The sequence below is a fragment of the Arabidopsis lyrata genome, assembly GCF_000004255.2.
Source record: "Arabidopsis lyrata subsp. lyrata unplaced genomic scaffold ARALYscaffold_2, whole genome shotgun sequence".
Classification (NCBI taxonomy): domain Eukaryota; kingdom Viridiplantae; phylum Streptophyta; class Magnoliopsida; order Brassicales; family Brassicaceae; genus Arabidopsis; species Arabidopsis lyrata.
In genome coordinates this window covers 2,235,173-2,253,031 of record NW_003302554.1, presented here as the reverse complement: position 1 = coordinate 2,253,031, position 17,859 = coordinate 2,235,173, and the positions used below count along the sequence as shown (strand labels likewise).

Here is a 17,859-nt window from a genome sequence, read left to right as displayed (position 1 = left end):
TCTTGATTTTGGTTCCTCTTGTGGCATATGCAATTTGGTTGGGATTATAGCCACAACCTCAATAGAATCTTAAGATCATGTGAAAATGTAGACAAAATTGACACAAAGGCTACCTAAGAAGTTAACTTAGGCACCGAAGTCATTCTTGGAACGAAGTTGGCTCTAGCGGTGTACCTTAGAGCCAACTCTGTTCCAAGCATCGATTCGGTGTCTTAGTGATCATGAGACTCTGGCTTAACCAGAGGCGGAGCTATAGCATTAGGAGGGGGGTCACTTGACCCCATAACTTTTAGAACTTGTGTTTATAAAGCTTAATTATTTGGTATTTCGTTTGTAATTTAGTTTAAAATATTATATTGACCCCCTTAATCCACGTTCAAATTTTATCTTTGCACCCCTTCGTTAATTTTGTTTCTTTCATTTAAGCATAGCTTTTAACTCTTTCCATTTCTTATATATCAATTTCCATGCTTCTTCTATTTCCTAACCCTATATTATTATTTTCCATAAGCATTGGCTTTGTTGAGTTGTGGTAACTGTGTTTTTATTATTTTCCTATTAATTGTTTAATATGTCTTTCCTTTTAAAAAAACATGAATTTAAATACGCAAACAATTAACTAATGTGGACACTAATATATATGTAGGTAAATAAATATTTTGAGTACCAAAATGATGTATATCATTCTTTTCACCAGTATTTTAGATAAAATTTAAATAGAAAACAATGAATAACATGTAACCTACTCGTGTATTTCACACAAAAGGCAGTATTAAGTTATATATATTATATCCAAAACAACAATAATGATATTATTTTTGGTTATATTTTGTTATTTGAAAAAATAATTTTTTTTTTGGGATGAAAACACTAATAGTAATACTTGTGTTTAGAAAAAAATTTAGCGAAAAATTTGACCCCCATACAAAATATTTCTAGCTCCGCCACTGGGCTTAACCAACTACTCAAAATTCGAGCAAGATGGTTGTTGGTTTGATATCAGGTCAAGCTCAAAGTGTTAGACATGGTTCCAAGTGGTTAATGAAGGCTAATCATTTATAAAGTCGGTTAAGAAGTTTGAGTTAGACATGGTTCCAAGTGGATGGAGGTTTGAGTTACTAACCGAGAGTCTTATTCACTTAATGTTTTTGTTGTTGATCATTCTTGTAATCTCTTCTCGGGTTTTGAGAGAGTTAGAGTATGATTGTTACTGTAACCATTAAAGGTGAGAGTGAATTGATTTGAGAGAATCAAGCCAAGACGTAGCGCTTCACACCTTGCGAGCTCGAACTCTTATCATCGACTTTTTCCTCTGTTTTTGCTCTGTTTCTGTTTATGATTCTGAGTGTTTTCATCATTTGATGAGTATAATTGAGTGAATGTGAGTCTATGAGTCACTGACAACAAGTAAGGATTTGAGGTTTGTTGATCGATTTTTCCTATGTGAAGTGACAGTAGCAATCTCAAAAATGGTCTTTAAGTTTAATGATGATATGGTATTATCATGATACACATATACAAATCTATTATGAACTATTAACCAAATCGATGAAGGAGCAACCAAAACAATATGAAGATGATATGGTACACATCTATTATGAATTATTTACCAAAGAAACCAAAACTTTATATATTTGGTCTCAACAAGGTAATTTGAAACCCATATACCTACTAGAGACAAAGTCGCTGCAGTTACCTACAACAAAACCGAAAACATAGTTTTTAAACTTGATATATAACAAAAACAGAGTATTTTCTGGTCAAGTCAAGAACTTGACTACGGATGTAGCTTGCACGGACAGATAGTAAAGTAATGCAACAGTCTTAAGGCAAAGGTATTGCATGACCTTGCTAACGACAAGACCGAATCATTGGCTAAAGCTCCAATATACCTACTGGTTATGGTTATGTATTTTACTTTCATTGGCTAAAGATCCGAGAGTGAGGAACGCCATGAGTCCATGACTATTGGATGTTGTTGATCACTTCAATTAATTCATTTTCAACAAGTTTATTTTTTGTTATTGGTCAATAACTTTAGCAACAAAGCTACTAGTAAGTCAAAATTAATTTCTTACGTGGCCAAAACATAACATGTGTCGTTGAAGAAAAAAATTGTTCATGCATGATCCTTGTCCCACAAATTGCCACACTCTAGTGCTCCCAAGTAAATCCTTCGACACATTATATGATAGAAAATATTGTGTCTTTCGTTCGACGATATTCTAAAATAAAATCACAAAAGAAAAAAGAAACATTATAAAAAGGAAGAAAGAGGAAGAAGAAGTGAAGTCTATTGCACTACCAGTACCACTCTTACACATTTCTTGTTCAGGTTGAATTTGAGAAGTTGAGGTAGGTTTACCAACTCTTGAATTTCTCACACTCTCGATCAAGTTTCTCTTATCGAGTTTGGTTTCTCAAACCCACCTCAAATTCTCCAATTCCACCAGAACCTTAAAAATCTTTAACACCAATCTCGTCCACCGAAAACTCATACGGATTGTAGTTGTGGGAGATACTTGGAGTATCTCCATTATCCAACAACAATAATCAGGATGAATTCTTGTGGTAGAGACGTAAATTTTTGATTTTCCGAAAATGAAACTTGGTTGAGATCAATGAAACGGCCTCAATATAGTTTTGAGATCATGTCGTCCAACAAAGATCTTTCCTACAAAATTTAAACTTGAGGGCTGCTTCAGAGTCAGATATGAAGACATATAACATGCTATGTTGTTGGAGGCCACACCAAGCGCCGCAATGTTCCAATATATCAAAGGGATTCTAAATCATAATGAGATATACTAGAACGTTGGAGCGGTTGATGTGACCTCCAACAACACAAGAATGGACATCATTTTGGCCTGGATGCACCCTCTGACTAGTTCGATTTTTACCCTACATATGGTCTGCAATACGAACATGTCACCGATGAAACCTTCGTTTGTTCTTCTTCTCTTTAGTAGTGTCTCCAGCGTAAGCATATGAACTAGAAGACGTAGAGTAGTTATAAGTAATAAATCTCTTTTAATCTTGAGCTTTAATTCGTTTCAGAACCAAGAAACCAGCTTATCTTTCTTTTTTTTTTTTTTTTTTTTTAAGAGTTGTGGTCAACAATGAAATTTGATTTCTCGTGAAGAAAGGAACAGATTGTGAGACCTGATCTTAATTTATTGAGAAGAATATCCTAAGCATATTTGTTTCTGAGTAACTCAGAGCAATTCTATAGTTCAAATCTCCTTATGAAGAAAGTAAAGTTGCCGGATACAAAAGCATAGAAAAAGAAAAAATCGGAATTGATCGATCTCTTTCTCGGCGATTGTGTACAGCATTAAGACGATAAATCTACACAAAAAAATGCATAGAATTTGATATTAAAAACTGAGTTTATGTCCACAACATAAATTTTATTTGACCATATATTCGAATGCACGAGATGTGCATTCTGAATAGTGATTTAAAAATCATACAAAATAAAGAAATAGAAAGCTTATTAACTCTAAATGACCAAATGGATGAAAAAGCAACAACATGATGATATGATATACACATCTATTATGAAACTTTTAACCCAAGAAACCAAAACTTTGGTTTTTTGGTCTCAACAAGGTAACTTGAAACCCATGTAACGACCAGCGACATAATCATTCCAAACATCAAGAGCCCCATAGCTTGTCATCAACACAATGCTCAATGCCATGACGATACAAACCGAGAACACGATGATCGAAGCCCTTCCGTACTCAGTTATTACCTTTTGAACCACCTTTAGTCCCACGAGTGATGCCACAAAACATATAACCGCGAATATACTTGCGGTTCCAGTATGTTCCATGCCTAGTAACAAGTACTGAATCGCAGACATTGTTGATGAAAACAGAACCATGAAAGAACATGTCGCTGCAGTTACCTATAACAGAACAAAAATAGAGTCTTGAAACTTGAGATCATCAAAAAACAAAGTATTTTCTAATCGAGCCAAGAACTTAATTACCTCGGGAGCGATACCGACTTGAAGAAGAAGAGGACTAATGAGCATTCCACCTCCAATACCAAAAACACCACCCAAAACTCCAGCTAAAAGAGCCATTACAGGAAACATACACTTGTTTGACCTTGCTCCATCATTTGATCTCAAATCTTCTACATCCTGCACGCACAAAATCGTTTTCGAACATTCATCAATTCTTTGTCTTTTTAAAAAACTAATCAAGTGTTTATTGGAGTTGTGTGAAATCGAACCTTTATTGAGACATTGTAATCTGATGGTTGTTGGCTTTGAACATTGTCACTGAAGCAGATCCAGAGAGTGAAGAAGAGAGTGAGTGGTATTTGAGACGATGAAATTAGCCAGTAGGCGTTTCCACATGGCTCGATCGATATGATTCCCTGAAAATACAAATCATGAACTCCTTAAAAAATGAAGGTTCAAAAGGGAATTTGTTTCAGTATTTTAACCAAGAATTTTCCTTTCATACAAATATTATTTTATCAAGTGACATTTTAATGTCACTGTAGAGAAATCTGTGCAAAATATTGAACTTTCTTTCTAGAAAATAAAATAAAAATAGTAGCCCCAAGCATCTTTGAAAGGGTAAGGAATATAAAAAAGTGCAAATCTTAAAGAAGATCCTAGGAACAAAAAGACACGTAAGTAGTGTTTGTTTCCCTTCGGACCAATCTCAAAACTAAAAAACATTATTGATGACCTGTCTTTCACGTGAACAAGTTCGCTATCGCTTTATATCAAAAAAAAGTTCCCTATCGTTTTTCAAACGCATCTTCACCACGTGATTCCAAGAAATAAAAACCATATTAATGACTAAAGAAAAAAAAAAATGTCATGAAGGTAGATGAGAAAAATTCAAACGTGTTTCATTTACTTCTCAAACAATAAACACAACTCTTAAGCTTCACCTAATTACTCCATAAACGTGATTTTGACATATACTTTCTTTGCCTAATCTTTTACGTTTAAAAGTTAAAAGAAATTTTTTTTTAATGATATATAAAAACCAACTTAAAAATAAAGAAGTACGTATCTTACAGAATCATCATTTTTGACATACAATTTTTATTCTCGGTCATAGTTATTTCCTTTTATGGTAAGAAAATTACTTTTTAACAAATAGTTTTAGAAAGTTTGGTTAGAGGTATTATTAATAGTGAAATGAAATCTACAAGTCAGCCAAATTAAAAATAATAATAACTCAATGGAAACAAAATTAACTATTCCAACAAAACAAATCACTCAGAAGTGTATATCATATGTATTCTTTCTGATAATCATATGATAAATTGGTGACCAAATAATATATTTCTTCTAGATAACTATGCAAAGTTGCAAGCCTTTTTGGCTTTTTCTTTCTTGTTTTTTTTTTCAATACTCCCTTAAATTTTCTGTGTTTTGTCTCTAGTCAAAATTGTCAATTCCGAATTTCAAACTTTTAAGCAGATCTAAAAGTCGTTAATTAAATACGCTTCATTAAATGCAGGCAACACTAATTCTAAGTTTCTAACTAATACTAATAATCAAATTAAATTAAACTTTTTAATTACCTCGCCATATTTGTTTCCACGAAGAAGATAAACTGCGAAGTAAGAAAGCCAAATAATGACCAAAACTCCAAGCTTAATCCATGGAAACCTCTTTGGTCTCTCATAATCCTCCAAGAGAGGCAACTTCAGACTCTCAATCTTATCTTCTTCATCGTCTTCTCCAATTCGATTCGATTCTCTAATCTTCACCATCTCCGATTCCAATCTCCAATAATAAAGTCCATTTCCAAAAGTCTTCAACGTCGACCACGCAAGAAACACAGCGAAGAGAGATGTAATCAACCAGTTCGGAAAAACAAGATTGCAGATCACACCAATACTAACTCCAAGAAGCATACATGGTTCCAATAAAAGAGCTAAATCGAAATCGATTAGGGTTTTGCCACCAGATTTAGGGTTTCTAACGAATAGATTGCATCCCACGTTAGCTATAGATCCACCAGTAACCATAAAAGCTGAGAAGCTTGAAGCTGTTTTTAGATCGAGACCGGCCACAATTGTCATTATCGGAACGTATAAACCTCCACCGCCGATTCCACCAGCGCTTGAGATTGATGAAGCTAGGAAAGATAGTAAGCCGGCGATGATTGTTGATGTTGTTAATTCGATTTTTGGTTGGTTGAATTTTGTTGAAAATTTGAGGTATGAGCTTGTTTTGTTTAGGAAATGATCGACGGGAGAAAGAATTGAAGGTTCTTGTTCTGCGATTGATGGAGTCAAGAAGATGATGAAGGTGATGAAGGAGAAAACTATAGGGACGAAATTGTTTCTCATTTTTATGTTTTGGGGTTTTTGGTTAATCTTTTAAAAGTTTTGGGGGATTTTAGGAGATGTTGGGATTTTTATGTATGTTATTTCTGTTTCTAACACTTTATATATAGGAGAGGGAGAGAGAGAGTGTGTGATGCTTGTATTGTCAAGTAGAAAGGCAAAATAATTATTAAATAGAAAGAAAAAGATAAAAAGAGGCAAATCAACACTTGGCAAGTGGTGAGAAATTGATATATACCACATAGATCTTATGGGCATTGTTATTTGCTCCCACCATTACATTTTTCTTTCTCATTACTTGTTAAATATTATATGTAAACGAGAAAAAAACTTAGGAAGGAGACTTTTATTTAAATAAGAACCACTGATCTTAAAAATGAGACTTTTGTATATTTTCAAAATATGTCACAGATTTTTTTATAGTTATTAAGTATTATAATTATTATCTACAATACTTTTGAAAACTGTTAGTCTCAAAAAACTTTACAGGAGAAATAGTATTAGTCCACTTCATCCACTTAAAAGAACAAAATGACAAGTGAATGATTTCAATTTCTCTGATTGATTATAGACAGTCCCTAGAAACTTCCAGACATCATGAACTGCTCAATACTAGAAATAATGCTAAATAATGAATACTAATGGTCTGGTTTTAACTCTCTTTTTTGGTAAAGAGTAAGGCTTTAACTATATATAAAGTTAGCTGTTTGGAAATTAAAAAAAAAAACGTTGTAACAACAACAAACAAGAAAAAGAAAGATTCAAGTTAATCATGAATCGCTGCATTCCAAATCCACACATAAAACAGTTTTATAAGAGATAATATAATCTTTTGATATATTAATTGCAATATGCTATAATTAATTTTGGTCTATGGAAACCTATAGTGATACCCACAAGCCAAGTGTAAAAATTTGTATATTTTGGAAATTCCAACTTCCGACCACATGCAGACAGTTTATTTTTCTTATGTCAACCCACATGCAAAAAAATTATACCATAAAAAACCCCACATGCAAGTATTTTTGTTTTTATTTTTGGTAGTGATCAGTAAATATATAATATATTATGTTTAATCAGATGATGAAACGAATGAGACATTCTCATGTTTTTTTTCCAATATTTGTCTAACTCAAGTAAGCTGGTAATTGTCAAAATCAATGTAATAGTTTATATGAAACTTTTATTTATTTAATGGCATTCTTATCTTTAGAGTCATGAGTTGGCTAAAAAAATAAACACTTATCTGTAGTGTTTCGTTTTATGTAGATCAACTTGCTCTTTGCATATACGACCATTGATAATTGTATATTGTATGTGTATAATGTTTGTCGACATTATTAACCAGATATTAATGGGCCTTCACTTATACGCCGACTAAGTTGATCTAGCTAGTAACCGATTATATGATCTAACACCGGTCAATTAGTCATTGTGGGCAACGGTTCTTCCATTCCTGTTTCCACCCTCGGTTCCTCTTTCGTTCCTACTAAAACAAAACCTCTCCTTCTCAATAATGTTCTTGTTGCACCGGATATTGTTAAGAACTTAATTTCTGTCCGCCAATTCACCAGAGATAATTGGTGTTCTATTGATTTTGATCCTTTTGGTTTCACTGTGAAGGATCTTCAAAGTCGGAAAGCTCTTCTCCGATGTGACAGCTCCGGTGATTTTTATTCTCTTCCTACTTCCTTCAATAAACTCAAGCTTCTTCTACTGCTCTTTTGGCTTCAACACCTGAGCTATGGCATAAGAGACTCGGCCACACCAATAACGATTCTCTTAAATCTATTTTTCAAACAAATCCTTCTCTTTATGAGAAAGGAAAATATCCTGTTTCCTGTGAACCTTGTTATTTGGGAAAATCAATAAAACTTCCGTTTGTGGCTTCTCAATCTGTTTTTTCCAAACCATTTGAAACTATTCACTCTGATTTGTGGACATCGCCTGTTGCCTCCATTAGTGGTATTCGTTATTACATTCTGTTTCTTGATCAATTCACACACTATCTTTGGGTTTATCCTCTTCGCCGAAAGAGTGAAGCTTTCTCAAAATTTCTTCACTTTTCTGCTTATGTTAATACTCAATTCAACTCCAAAATCAAGAATTTCCAGTGTGAAAATGGTGGCGAATACAACAATTCCGCGTTTCAAAATTACTTTGCTTCCAATGGCATCACTGCTCGATTCTCATGTCCTCACACATCTCAACAAAATGGCAAATCTGAGAGGATGATTCGAACAATCAACAATGCCATTAGAACCCTATTGTTCCAAGCTCGCTTGCCTAATACGTTTTGGGTCGAAGCACTTCATGTTGCAGCCCATGTTCTCAACATTACTCCTTCCAAAGCCATTCAAAATCAAATCCCATATACTCTTCTCTTTCAAAAACAACCATCTTATGATCATCTTCGTGTCTTTGGTTGTTTGTGCTTTCCAAATCTCAATCACTCCAATCTGTCAAAGCTATCGCCAAGAACGAATCCATGTTTGTTTCTTGGCTATCCTTCAAATCATCGAGGTTATCGCTGTCTAGACCTAAAAACAAATAAAATTATCATCTCTCGTCATGTTTATTTTGATGAAGAAAAATTTCCAGCAGCTGAATCAAAACCTCCGAACGATAATTATCATTTTCTTGAGGTGTCTGACGAGCCCTCTCCTCTGTTTCAATCGCTACTTCAAGCTCCTTTTCCAAATACTCTAGTTAACTATTTTAACTTTTAACTTTTTCTGATGGTATTTAGTTTTAAATCGTTATATAGACTCCTTGTAAGAATATGTAGTTAATATGTAAATCTATACTATATAAAAGTCGAGGCTATAAGCTCCTCAGGCTGTCCACGTGGGATTTTAAACGACCAATCGAGATATGACACCTCACTAATTAGCATTTTTAGATTTTATTAATTTTCTATATTAAGATTTTTTTAAAAAGGAAAAAAGTAGCATATGAAAATAAGAGGAATATATGGAAATATGGAAAATTTTCTAAATTTAATATTTTAGATGGGAATATATAAAATAAATTAATTAATCAAAATGTAAAGTTTTTTCTCAAATTTATTACATTTATAAACGAAAATAATAAAAATGTGTACAAAATTCTAAATATAAAATTTTAGTTAATCATAATAGTCTTCTTATTAATTTATTTTTAATTAAATTAAAAAGACGTCCACGTGGAATTTTAATTAATTAAACGATCCTCTTAATATACAATTTTCTATATTAATATTAATATAGAATTTCACGTCATTGAACCTAATGCTAATGGTACTTTGAGATGACAACGTACAATTGGTTTCATTGGATTAAAAACGACCAATCGAGATAAGACACCTCATTAATTAGCATTTTTAGATTTTATTAATTTTCTATATTAAGATTTTTTTAAAAGTGAAAAAAAAGTAGCATATGAAAGTAAGAGAAATATATGGACATATGGAAAACTTTCTAGATATAATATTTTATATGGAAATACATAAAATAAATTAATTAATCAAAACGTACTGTTTTTTTTCAAAGTTTATTACATTTATGAACGAAAATAATGAAAATATGTACAAAATTCTAAATTTAAAATTTTAGTTAATCATAATAGTCTTCTTATTATTTTTGAATTCTACAATTTTATATATTAATATATTAATAAAAACAAAAGAAAAACAATATATGGAAAGATGACAAATGTGAAGTATTGAAACAATAACATATAAAAATAAGACAAATGTAAAGTATATACCATCACATTAATTAACATTTCTGAGTTCTAATATTTTCTATACTTATATATTAATGAAAAGGAATAGAAAAACAATATATAGAAAGGTGACAAACATGAAATTTGAAACAACAACATAAAGAAATTAGACAAATGTAAATTATATCTTTCAATATTATCTTTGGCTATATTTGACCAAAGCTCTTTTTTTTTAAAGCAAATGTTGACGCAATATATACTAAATTAAAAGTTCATATAAATTTTTTATTAATATCTTTTAAAAAATGAAAATAAGAAGCTATAACCTTCTAAAGCTGTCCATGTGGGATATTAAACGACCAATTGTGATTAGTCATCTCGCTAATTAACATTTTTTCCATCTCATTAATAAACATTTTTAACTTCTAATATTTTCTATATTAAAATATTAATAGAAAGGAAAAGATAAAGAAAGAAGAGAAATGTGAATTTTTTAAACAACAACATATAGAAGAAATAAGACAAATGTAAATTATAGATTTCAATATTATATTTGGTTATATTTTACCAAATTTTCTATTTTTAATAAATTTTAATACAATATATTCCAAATTAAAAGCTCATATAAAAAAAGATTAATATATCTTTCTGGCTATAATATTTTTTTTAAAAAATAAGTTGATAATGACGTGTATATATATCATCATAGAATTATTCTTTTTCTTATAGATATCGTCGATTTAAAGAAAAACTTTCTAAAGTTTTCACTGCCTCTGATTTCGTATAAATACATTGATGAGGGTTTTCGTCAACTCATATCCGGCTACTACGTTTTAAAACTGTTCGGGTAGTTGGTGACGATATATCAAAATCACCGGCGAGCTTTCTTAAAAGAAAGTAAGTCGGTAGGTTTGTAGAAACGTCCATATGTTATTGTTTCATGATAAGAAGAATCACACAAAACTTTTAAGTAGAAGATGGAAAAAAAAAAGATGACCTTTATTTTATTAGAGGAGAGAGATGGTTTGTTCATCCGCTATTTTAAGAGAATTGATTTGGCCACCTATGTCACCAAAGTGCACTTATCTTTTTGGTCAATGGTCCTGAGAGAACTCCACAGTTAAGGGTGCTTGAGCTGAAGTAATTTTAGGATGGGTGTCCTTCCGGAAAGTGATTGTCGGAACTGTGTGAGTGAAGACAAAACACATGAAAAGATCATGTGGTGATTTGTATGGTTGGTAAACAAGTCTTTAAAGCCTCCCAGACGTAACGGACCGGCCGCCGGACAGGAGTGGACCCATGGGCCCGAGAAAAGACTTGGAGCCCATTGGTAGGGACGGTAGGGGTGTTACAAGTGGTATCAGAGCCGAACCAATGCAAGTGTAGGGTCAAGAGGGCTCACACCGTCGTGGGTGACGGTCTTGGTGCGCAACAAGGACGAGTGAGGGTGAATTGTAACACCCCGGTTTCAGGAATATAGTGGTGCATGCAGAGAGGTTTAAAAGAATTGATTTGGCCACCTATGTCACCAAAGTGCACTTATCTTTTCGGTCAACGGTCCTGAGAGAACTCCACAGTTAAGGGTGCTTGTGCTGGAGCAATTTCAGGATGGGTGACCTTTCGGGAAGTGATTGTCGGAACTGTGTGAGTGAGGACAAAACACAGGGAAATATCATGTGATGATTTGTAGGGTTGGTAAACAAGTCTTTAAAGCCTTCCGGACATAGCGGACCAGCCGTCGGATAGGGGTGGACCCATGGGCCCGAGAGAGGACGTGGAACCCACTGGTAGAGACGGTCGGGGCATTACAACATTTATGAAATCTGATCAAAAGTTGCGACTTTTGAAGATTAATGATTGTAATGGTGATGATGACGTTTGTCTCAATTTTTAAGAGCGACGTAGATGTTGTGTTCGTGGGAAGACGGGGAGACTGTGGGAGAAAGAGATTTGGTTGGCGGTGGGACTGGCTAACCTTCTCTTCTTCTTTGATCTTGGCACTTAGATACTTGTATCTCAAGTAAACTATGACAAACCCATGAGCAGCTATACATGTCAATACTTTAAGAATCGTAACTACACATGTTGATGCTTTAAATCTCTTTTATTTAAATTTTCTCTCATACTCATAATTTTATATGGCTATCTCTACTTTTGTCTCTAATCATAAATCATAACCATGTTTTTATGTTTGAAAGTTAATTTATATACTATGATTTTATTTTGATTTTGACTCTCATCATCGATTGTTACTATCTCATTTTTTTTTGTGTGGCTCACTCTGGCATTACATCCACATCTAATGGATCACTTTGACTTTCTTCATTCCCAGATGCTATATTCCGTAGAGATCAGCCTTTTGTTATTTTTGTCATGTGAGACTAAGAGTAGTTTTTATTATTTTGGGGAGAGTAAAGCCGAAAGAGTCCGACTGAGTTTTGTGAATGGTAGATGTGCTAATGGGAATAAGTGCTTGCAAAAAGATAAAAATAGTGACAGCTTTCGAAAAATATTGTGAAGACAAAAATTCATATACATATTAAAAAGAATGTGAGAAAAATATGAGTTGTTTTTTTTTTTCTTTTGTCAAAAGAAAAATATGAATTGTTTAAGAAAAGTACAGATAAGTTTATGAATATACTTTTATAAATAAACTTATCTTTACAAGAGCTATACTAACTAATGCAGTGAGATAGACGAAAAACAATAGTGAATTTGCGAATACCAAAATGAGAAAGTCGTCGAAGTTAATCTCCATACAGCAATTTATTTCATGACATTCAATCAAAATGTCATATGTAAAAAGACCCGGTTATCCAAAATGGCTAAAGAAAGAAATTAAACAAAAACATATTCCTTTGATAAATGTTGTAAAATCCTAAAAGTTGTATTAGAGTTTTTTTTTAGTTGTGTATTTAAATTGAACTATCTGCTAATTTTAAATTCAAAAATTTAAAATATTAATAATAAATAGATAAATAAAAACATATATTTCCATATTTTCAATAAATATTAATAGTAATACAAAATATTACTAAAAACAGAGCGCGGGTTGAGAACCTAGTTATACTCCAATGATTAATCAATTGTGTGGCTGGTGGTGTTAACTAATTTTTATGTTATAGTTTTCTTGGATGGAAAGTTTAAAATGCAGGCGATTCTAAGCTACACAAATAGAAATAAATTATCCGTACGTAACCCACAATCTAATTGCTAACATCGCTTGAAGTTGGAATAGTATCTAATATTTATATTTGTCATCTAACACTAAATTGGTCTTAAAGCTTTACCTAACAAAAAGAGATCCTTAAATCAAGCTTTAAATTCTTAACTATCCAAAAAGACAACTGTCTTATCTGTAAAATATAGTTTTGAAATTTCAACAAATTTTGTTTAATTGATCAAGACAACCAAGATTTAGTAATGGTTGATTAACTAACGTTAGATTCAACTCAATTTTCAGTATATATATGTAAAACCATTTTTTTTTTTTTGGTATAGATCGGAATAGATCATGGTTTAGTAGCTGAAATACCCGCAAAAATGACTTACCACTTTAACTTTAGCAAATAGTTTTTTATATATCACAAAAAGATATATAATAGAAGTTGTGAAATACAATTTGGAATATAATACTGAATCAAAAACAAAACCCCAAAAAATATTATTTAAACCAAAACTTTGATCTAAATATCAAAGTATATCTTACCTAAATATTAAAAGATTTTTTATATACGTACCTAAAAAAAAAAAAAAAAAAAAAAAAAAAAAAAAAAAAAAAAAAAATCAAAGAAAAACTCCCTGATATAATATAGTCTTGGTCACAACATTTTGGGTGGTCAAACCTAATCGCCGTCTTCAACCTTTCCTTCTTGGCTCAGGTCTGACCGGCGCGTGGCGGCTCCTACAGCGTCAGCGTCGGTCTCCTCTTTAGTTTCTTGTCTTTGCTCTCTTCGATTGTGGAAACGTGGTGGTTTTGGCGAGACGATTTGGGTTGTCGTAGATTCTCAGATTTGATGGAGGTTGGTTCATGGAGATCAGAATCGAAAGGCCTTTAGGTAGATGGTGTTAATGGAGCCGCCGTTCTCGCTATCGCCTCTGTGTGTGGTGCCTCTTCTTGTCTCATTCCAAGTGCTTCATTGTGTTTGGAGCATCGGAGGCTTTGTCTATCTCCTTTCATCGGTTCTGAACTACAGCGGCTCTGGTTCTCGGTGGCCCGTTTTTTCCTCTCGCCTCCCATGTTTCCTCTTATCTTTCGCTTTTCCTTGATTGTGTTTGCTATAGATCTAGTTGTTTGAGTTGAAGGTTTCGTTGGTGCTTTTGGCCTGGGTAGAGGTTATGTTTGGCTAGTTTTTGGCTCTATCTCCACGGCTTATTGTATGGCTTTGCTGTGCGTTCCGGTGTAGGGCTATGCTCGCATTAATTCTCTGTTTTGGGATCCTAGTTCTTCTGCTCCGGTTGCTTCCTCTTGATTGCGTGTGGTTCTTTGGTGGGCTCGGTTCGTGTTTGGGGTTTGTCACTCGGATGGTACATCGCTGCAGGTGCATCTACTAGCTTTTCTCTGAAGCCGTCTTCGGTTTTTGTGGTTGGGTTCACGGCGCAGCAGTGGTTTCGTTCTCTAGTTCTTCTCTTGCGAGGTCGTGACCGGTTCTTGTCTGTAGGTGGCATTGATTGGTTCGCTTTGTCCGCGTGTAAGCGTTGGTGATCCTCTTTGACTTATCCCCGGCCTATTTCAAAGTTTCTCTTTGTGCCTAGCTTCGCTCGAGCTCATGCCCCGGATGGAGGAGGCGTATTGGTGTTTGTTGCTGTGCTCTGTTATCGGATTGTTCCTGCTCTCTGTCCTGTCGGGCTGTGGCTGGTTGAGTTCTCGGATTCGTTCTTCTTCGGGTTCTCCGGTTTGTGGGAGATTGTCTGTTTGGTTGTTTCTTCTTGAGGCTCATGATTCTTGGTTCAGCTCCAACGTAAACTGGTTCCCTGGGATTGTTTGTGGGTTATGATGGTGTCGAGTTTCAGATTTAGTTCTTAGGTTCCTTTTGGGCTTACCTTCTTTTGCCTTATGTTTATAGTTTGCTTCCCTTTTTTGGGCTTTGTTTCCGGGGATATTTATGTCTTCCGCCGGCTTCGTTTCCGAATGAGTTTCGACTCTTGTCGGTCCTGTGTTTCAAAACGTATTCTACCTTGTAATTCTCCTTGGCTTATTCTAATGGTAATCATTCAGTCGAAAAAAAAAAAAATACGTACCTAAAAAGTGGAAACCAAACCCAAAATGAAATAATTTGAACATATGTATACATTTTGATTAAATATATACCTTATTCTCCAGTTTAACTTGAACGTAAGTTTATTTGAAAAAGAAAAAACATATGTATATATTTTAATTAAAAGAACCAAAAATTTTAAACTACAATCATATCACACCATATTCTACAGTTTAAATTTGATTACCTTAGAATTCAACGGGACTCTTAAAACTAAGGGGTGTCATTAGTTTATTGATCTATAAATCCATATAGAATTTGAAAATCTTTATTAATTATGAAATCAAGAAATATGGATTTTGAAATAATATGTGGATTTGAATCCTTATATTTTTTTTTCTTTCAAATACATTCAAATCCATTCAAATCCATTTAAAACATATGATTTTAACATATGATTTTAAGTAATATTTATAAATCATAAAACTAATAACACATGATTTTAGTTAAGATTTTAAAATCAATGAATGAATAAAAAATAAATTTTGTTTGAATTTCCAATTCTTTATAAATCCATGAACCAATAATCTCTCCCTTATATATCGCTGAAATCCATAGAAGCATTGAGATATTTTGTAATTGTTTAAGGTATATATTATGCTGATGTATAGATAGTATAAGGTTTAAATACGAGGCTGATCAATACTATTAAACTGGAGAATATACAGCTATACAAGCATTCCATAGACATTAATGTTTAGGGGGTCTGATAACCTGAATCTAGGACAATGAATATTCCAATTATTGTTTGTACAACTACACAAGTTTTCTTAACAAAAAAAAACATATATATAAAAGTTGGCCAACTCTCTCCATATGAGTGTCACATCATAACACAAGAAAATGACATGTGCCATTTTACATTATTTAAATAAAAAAAATTAGCAAAATTAAATGAAAAAATCAGAAAAGTTCTTTATTGCATTAAATCATCCATCAATCATACTTTTAATTTATTTCTTCAATATATGAAAATTATAGAATTATGTTAATAAATCAAACACTATTTTCATTTTACTCTTCTGATTTTACTAATTTGTTTTTATCAATGGTCACTAATAACTGAAAATTTATTTGTGCTATAGTTTAACTGTTTGTTCCCTAACATCTTATTAATTTAATAATTTTACCTTGAGTCTTTTCTCATGATTACGTGTCACTACAAAAAAAGTGTGCATTGATAGCATATTCGGATAGCACGGATTTTGCAAATGCTATTAAAGATGATATCGAGGGATTTGTAACTATATCGTAGCATTTGAAAAATGCTAAGCCCTATAATAGCAAAGAAGAGACGTAGAATCACTTATGACCGCCAAAACTTTGCAAATATTTCACAAAAACCGCTTAACACTTTAGCAAAAAATTTTTTTTTTTTAAATTATTAAGAGACAACCCTAATTTCTATCTTCTTCTCCTTCATCGTTCTCTCCTCCTATACCTCTCTATTCTTCTTTTCTCCTCTCTCGCTTACTCTCTTCCTCTGATTATGCAACCCTAGATCTATTAGATTTTATCAGTTTCGCTTCAGATTTCAGATCCATTATCTCTTTGTCACCCTCGCTTTCATCCCCAAATTTATCTTATTCTTCTTCAATTTGATGAAATCTTCAGTCTCCATCTTCGTCGGTGGTCTGAGATAGCCTTAAACCATAAATTTAATTTCGGTGGCTGAAACGTAGGTGAAACCCAAACCATCTTCGTCGCTTGGTTCTTCGTAGCTGAAAGGTTTCTCGATCAATTGCTTAATCCTTCTCCCTCCGACTCCCGTCTTTCTCTTTCTCTCGGCTCCATATGTACGATTTTGTTAGGATTCACTAGATTTATTAGCAATTGTAGATGAATTTGGGTTAGATTGATTTAGCAGTGAGATAATGATTTCGATTTAGAAAGCAAAAAGTCTCCATCGAGTTCTTCTAGTGAGTTTTTACATATCTATTTTCATACATCATAGAACTCTCCCTTTTTCTACTCTAATATCTTACTTGTTTCCCAGATACAATGAATCCTCAAATACTTCCAGAGCTCTTTTCCATTTAGTGAGAGTGGCAAGAGAGCAAAGCTCAAGAAATAACCAAGAGAGGTCTGTCTTTCCGCTTTTTCTTTGTTTTTTTTTCAATGAACATGATGGAGTCTTTACTCACGTAGTTCTTAGGATTCAAGCAAACCATGCCTTATTTATGGACTGTCGCAATGTCTCCTCTTTGGTATATATGTGCAGTCTTTGAAAAATGTTTGCAATTGTTCATGTTTACTCTATTAAGATGTCGTTACTTTTCTCGTTTTCTCATTGCTGCTTCAAATGGTTCATGTGTACTCTATTAAGATTTGTTAGGATGTGATCTTTAAGAATTTAATTTGGTTACTTTAGTCTAGGTTGTTGCGACTTAGATAACGATTACTCTACAGATTTGTAATGTTAATGGTAATGTTTCATACTTGATCCTTTATTGGAGTCTGTTTTTTATGGCTTCTGATGATTGTGGAAGTGGAAATAGCTTTCCAGATTGATGGCTGCAGGTTTTGATTTTCTGTTACAGGTTTTAGTTTATGAATTTTCAGG

At 33.1% G+C, this 17,859-nt stretch overlaps 1 protein-coding gene and 1 long non-coding RNA gene across 5 annotated transcripts in view; one reads left to right on the top strand and one right to left on the bottom strand.

The window, feature by feature from the left end:
- Positions 1-3,389: 3,389 nt before the first annotated feature.
- LOC9322578 (sulfite exporter TauE/SafE family protein 2) lies at positions 3,390-6,454 on the bottom strand. The gene is made up of 4 exons (XM_021034414.1): positions 5,563-6,454; positions 4,246-4,392; positions 3,998-4,153; positions 3,390-3,913 (listed from the first exon to the last, which is right to left on the bottom strand). Exons 1-4 carry the CDS (start codon positions 6,334-6,336, stop codon positions 3,605-3,607), a joined length of 1,386 nt encoding a protein of 461 aa, XP_020890073.1. The 5' UTR covers positions 6,337-6,454; the 3' UTR covers positions 3,390-3,604.
- Positions 6,455-16,701: 10,247 nt separating this feature from the next.
- The window catches only part of LOC110230744, a 1,674-nt gene continuing 516 nt past the window's right edge, over positions 16,702-17,859 (top strand). Inside the window, exons 1-2 of one of the 4 annotated variants that reach the window (XR_002333911.1) lie at positions 16,702-17,215; positions 17,293-17,379. This is a non-coding gene — a long non-coding RNA (uncharacterized LOC110230744). The remainder of the gene's footprint in view (positions 17,216-17,292; positions 17,380-17,859) is intronic. The other 3 variants (XR_002333909.1, XR_002333908.1, XR_002333910.1) reach the window with 3 other exon arrangements.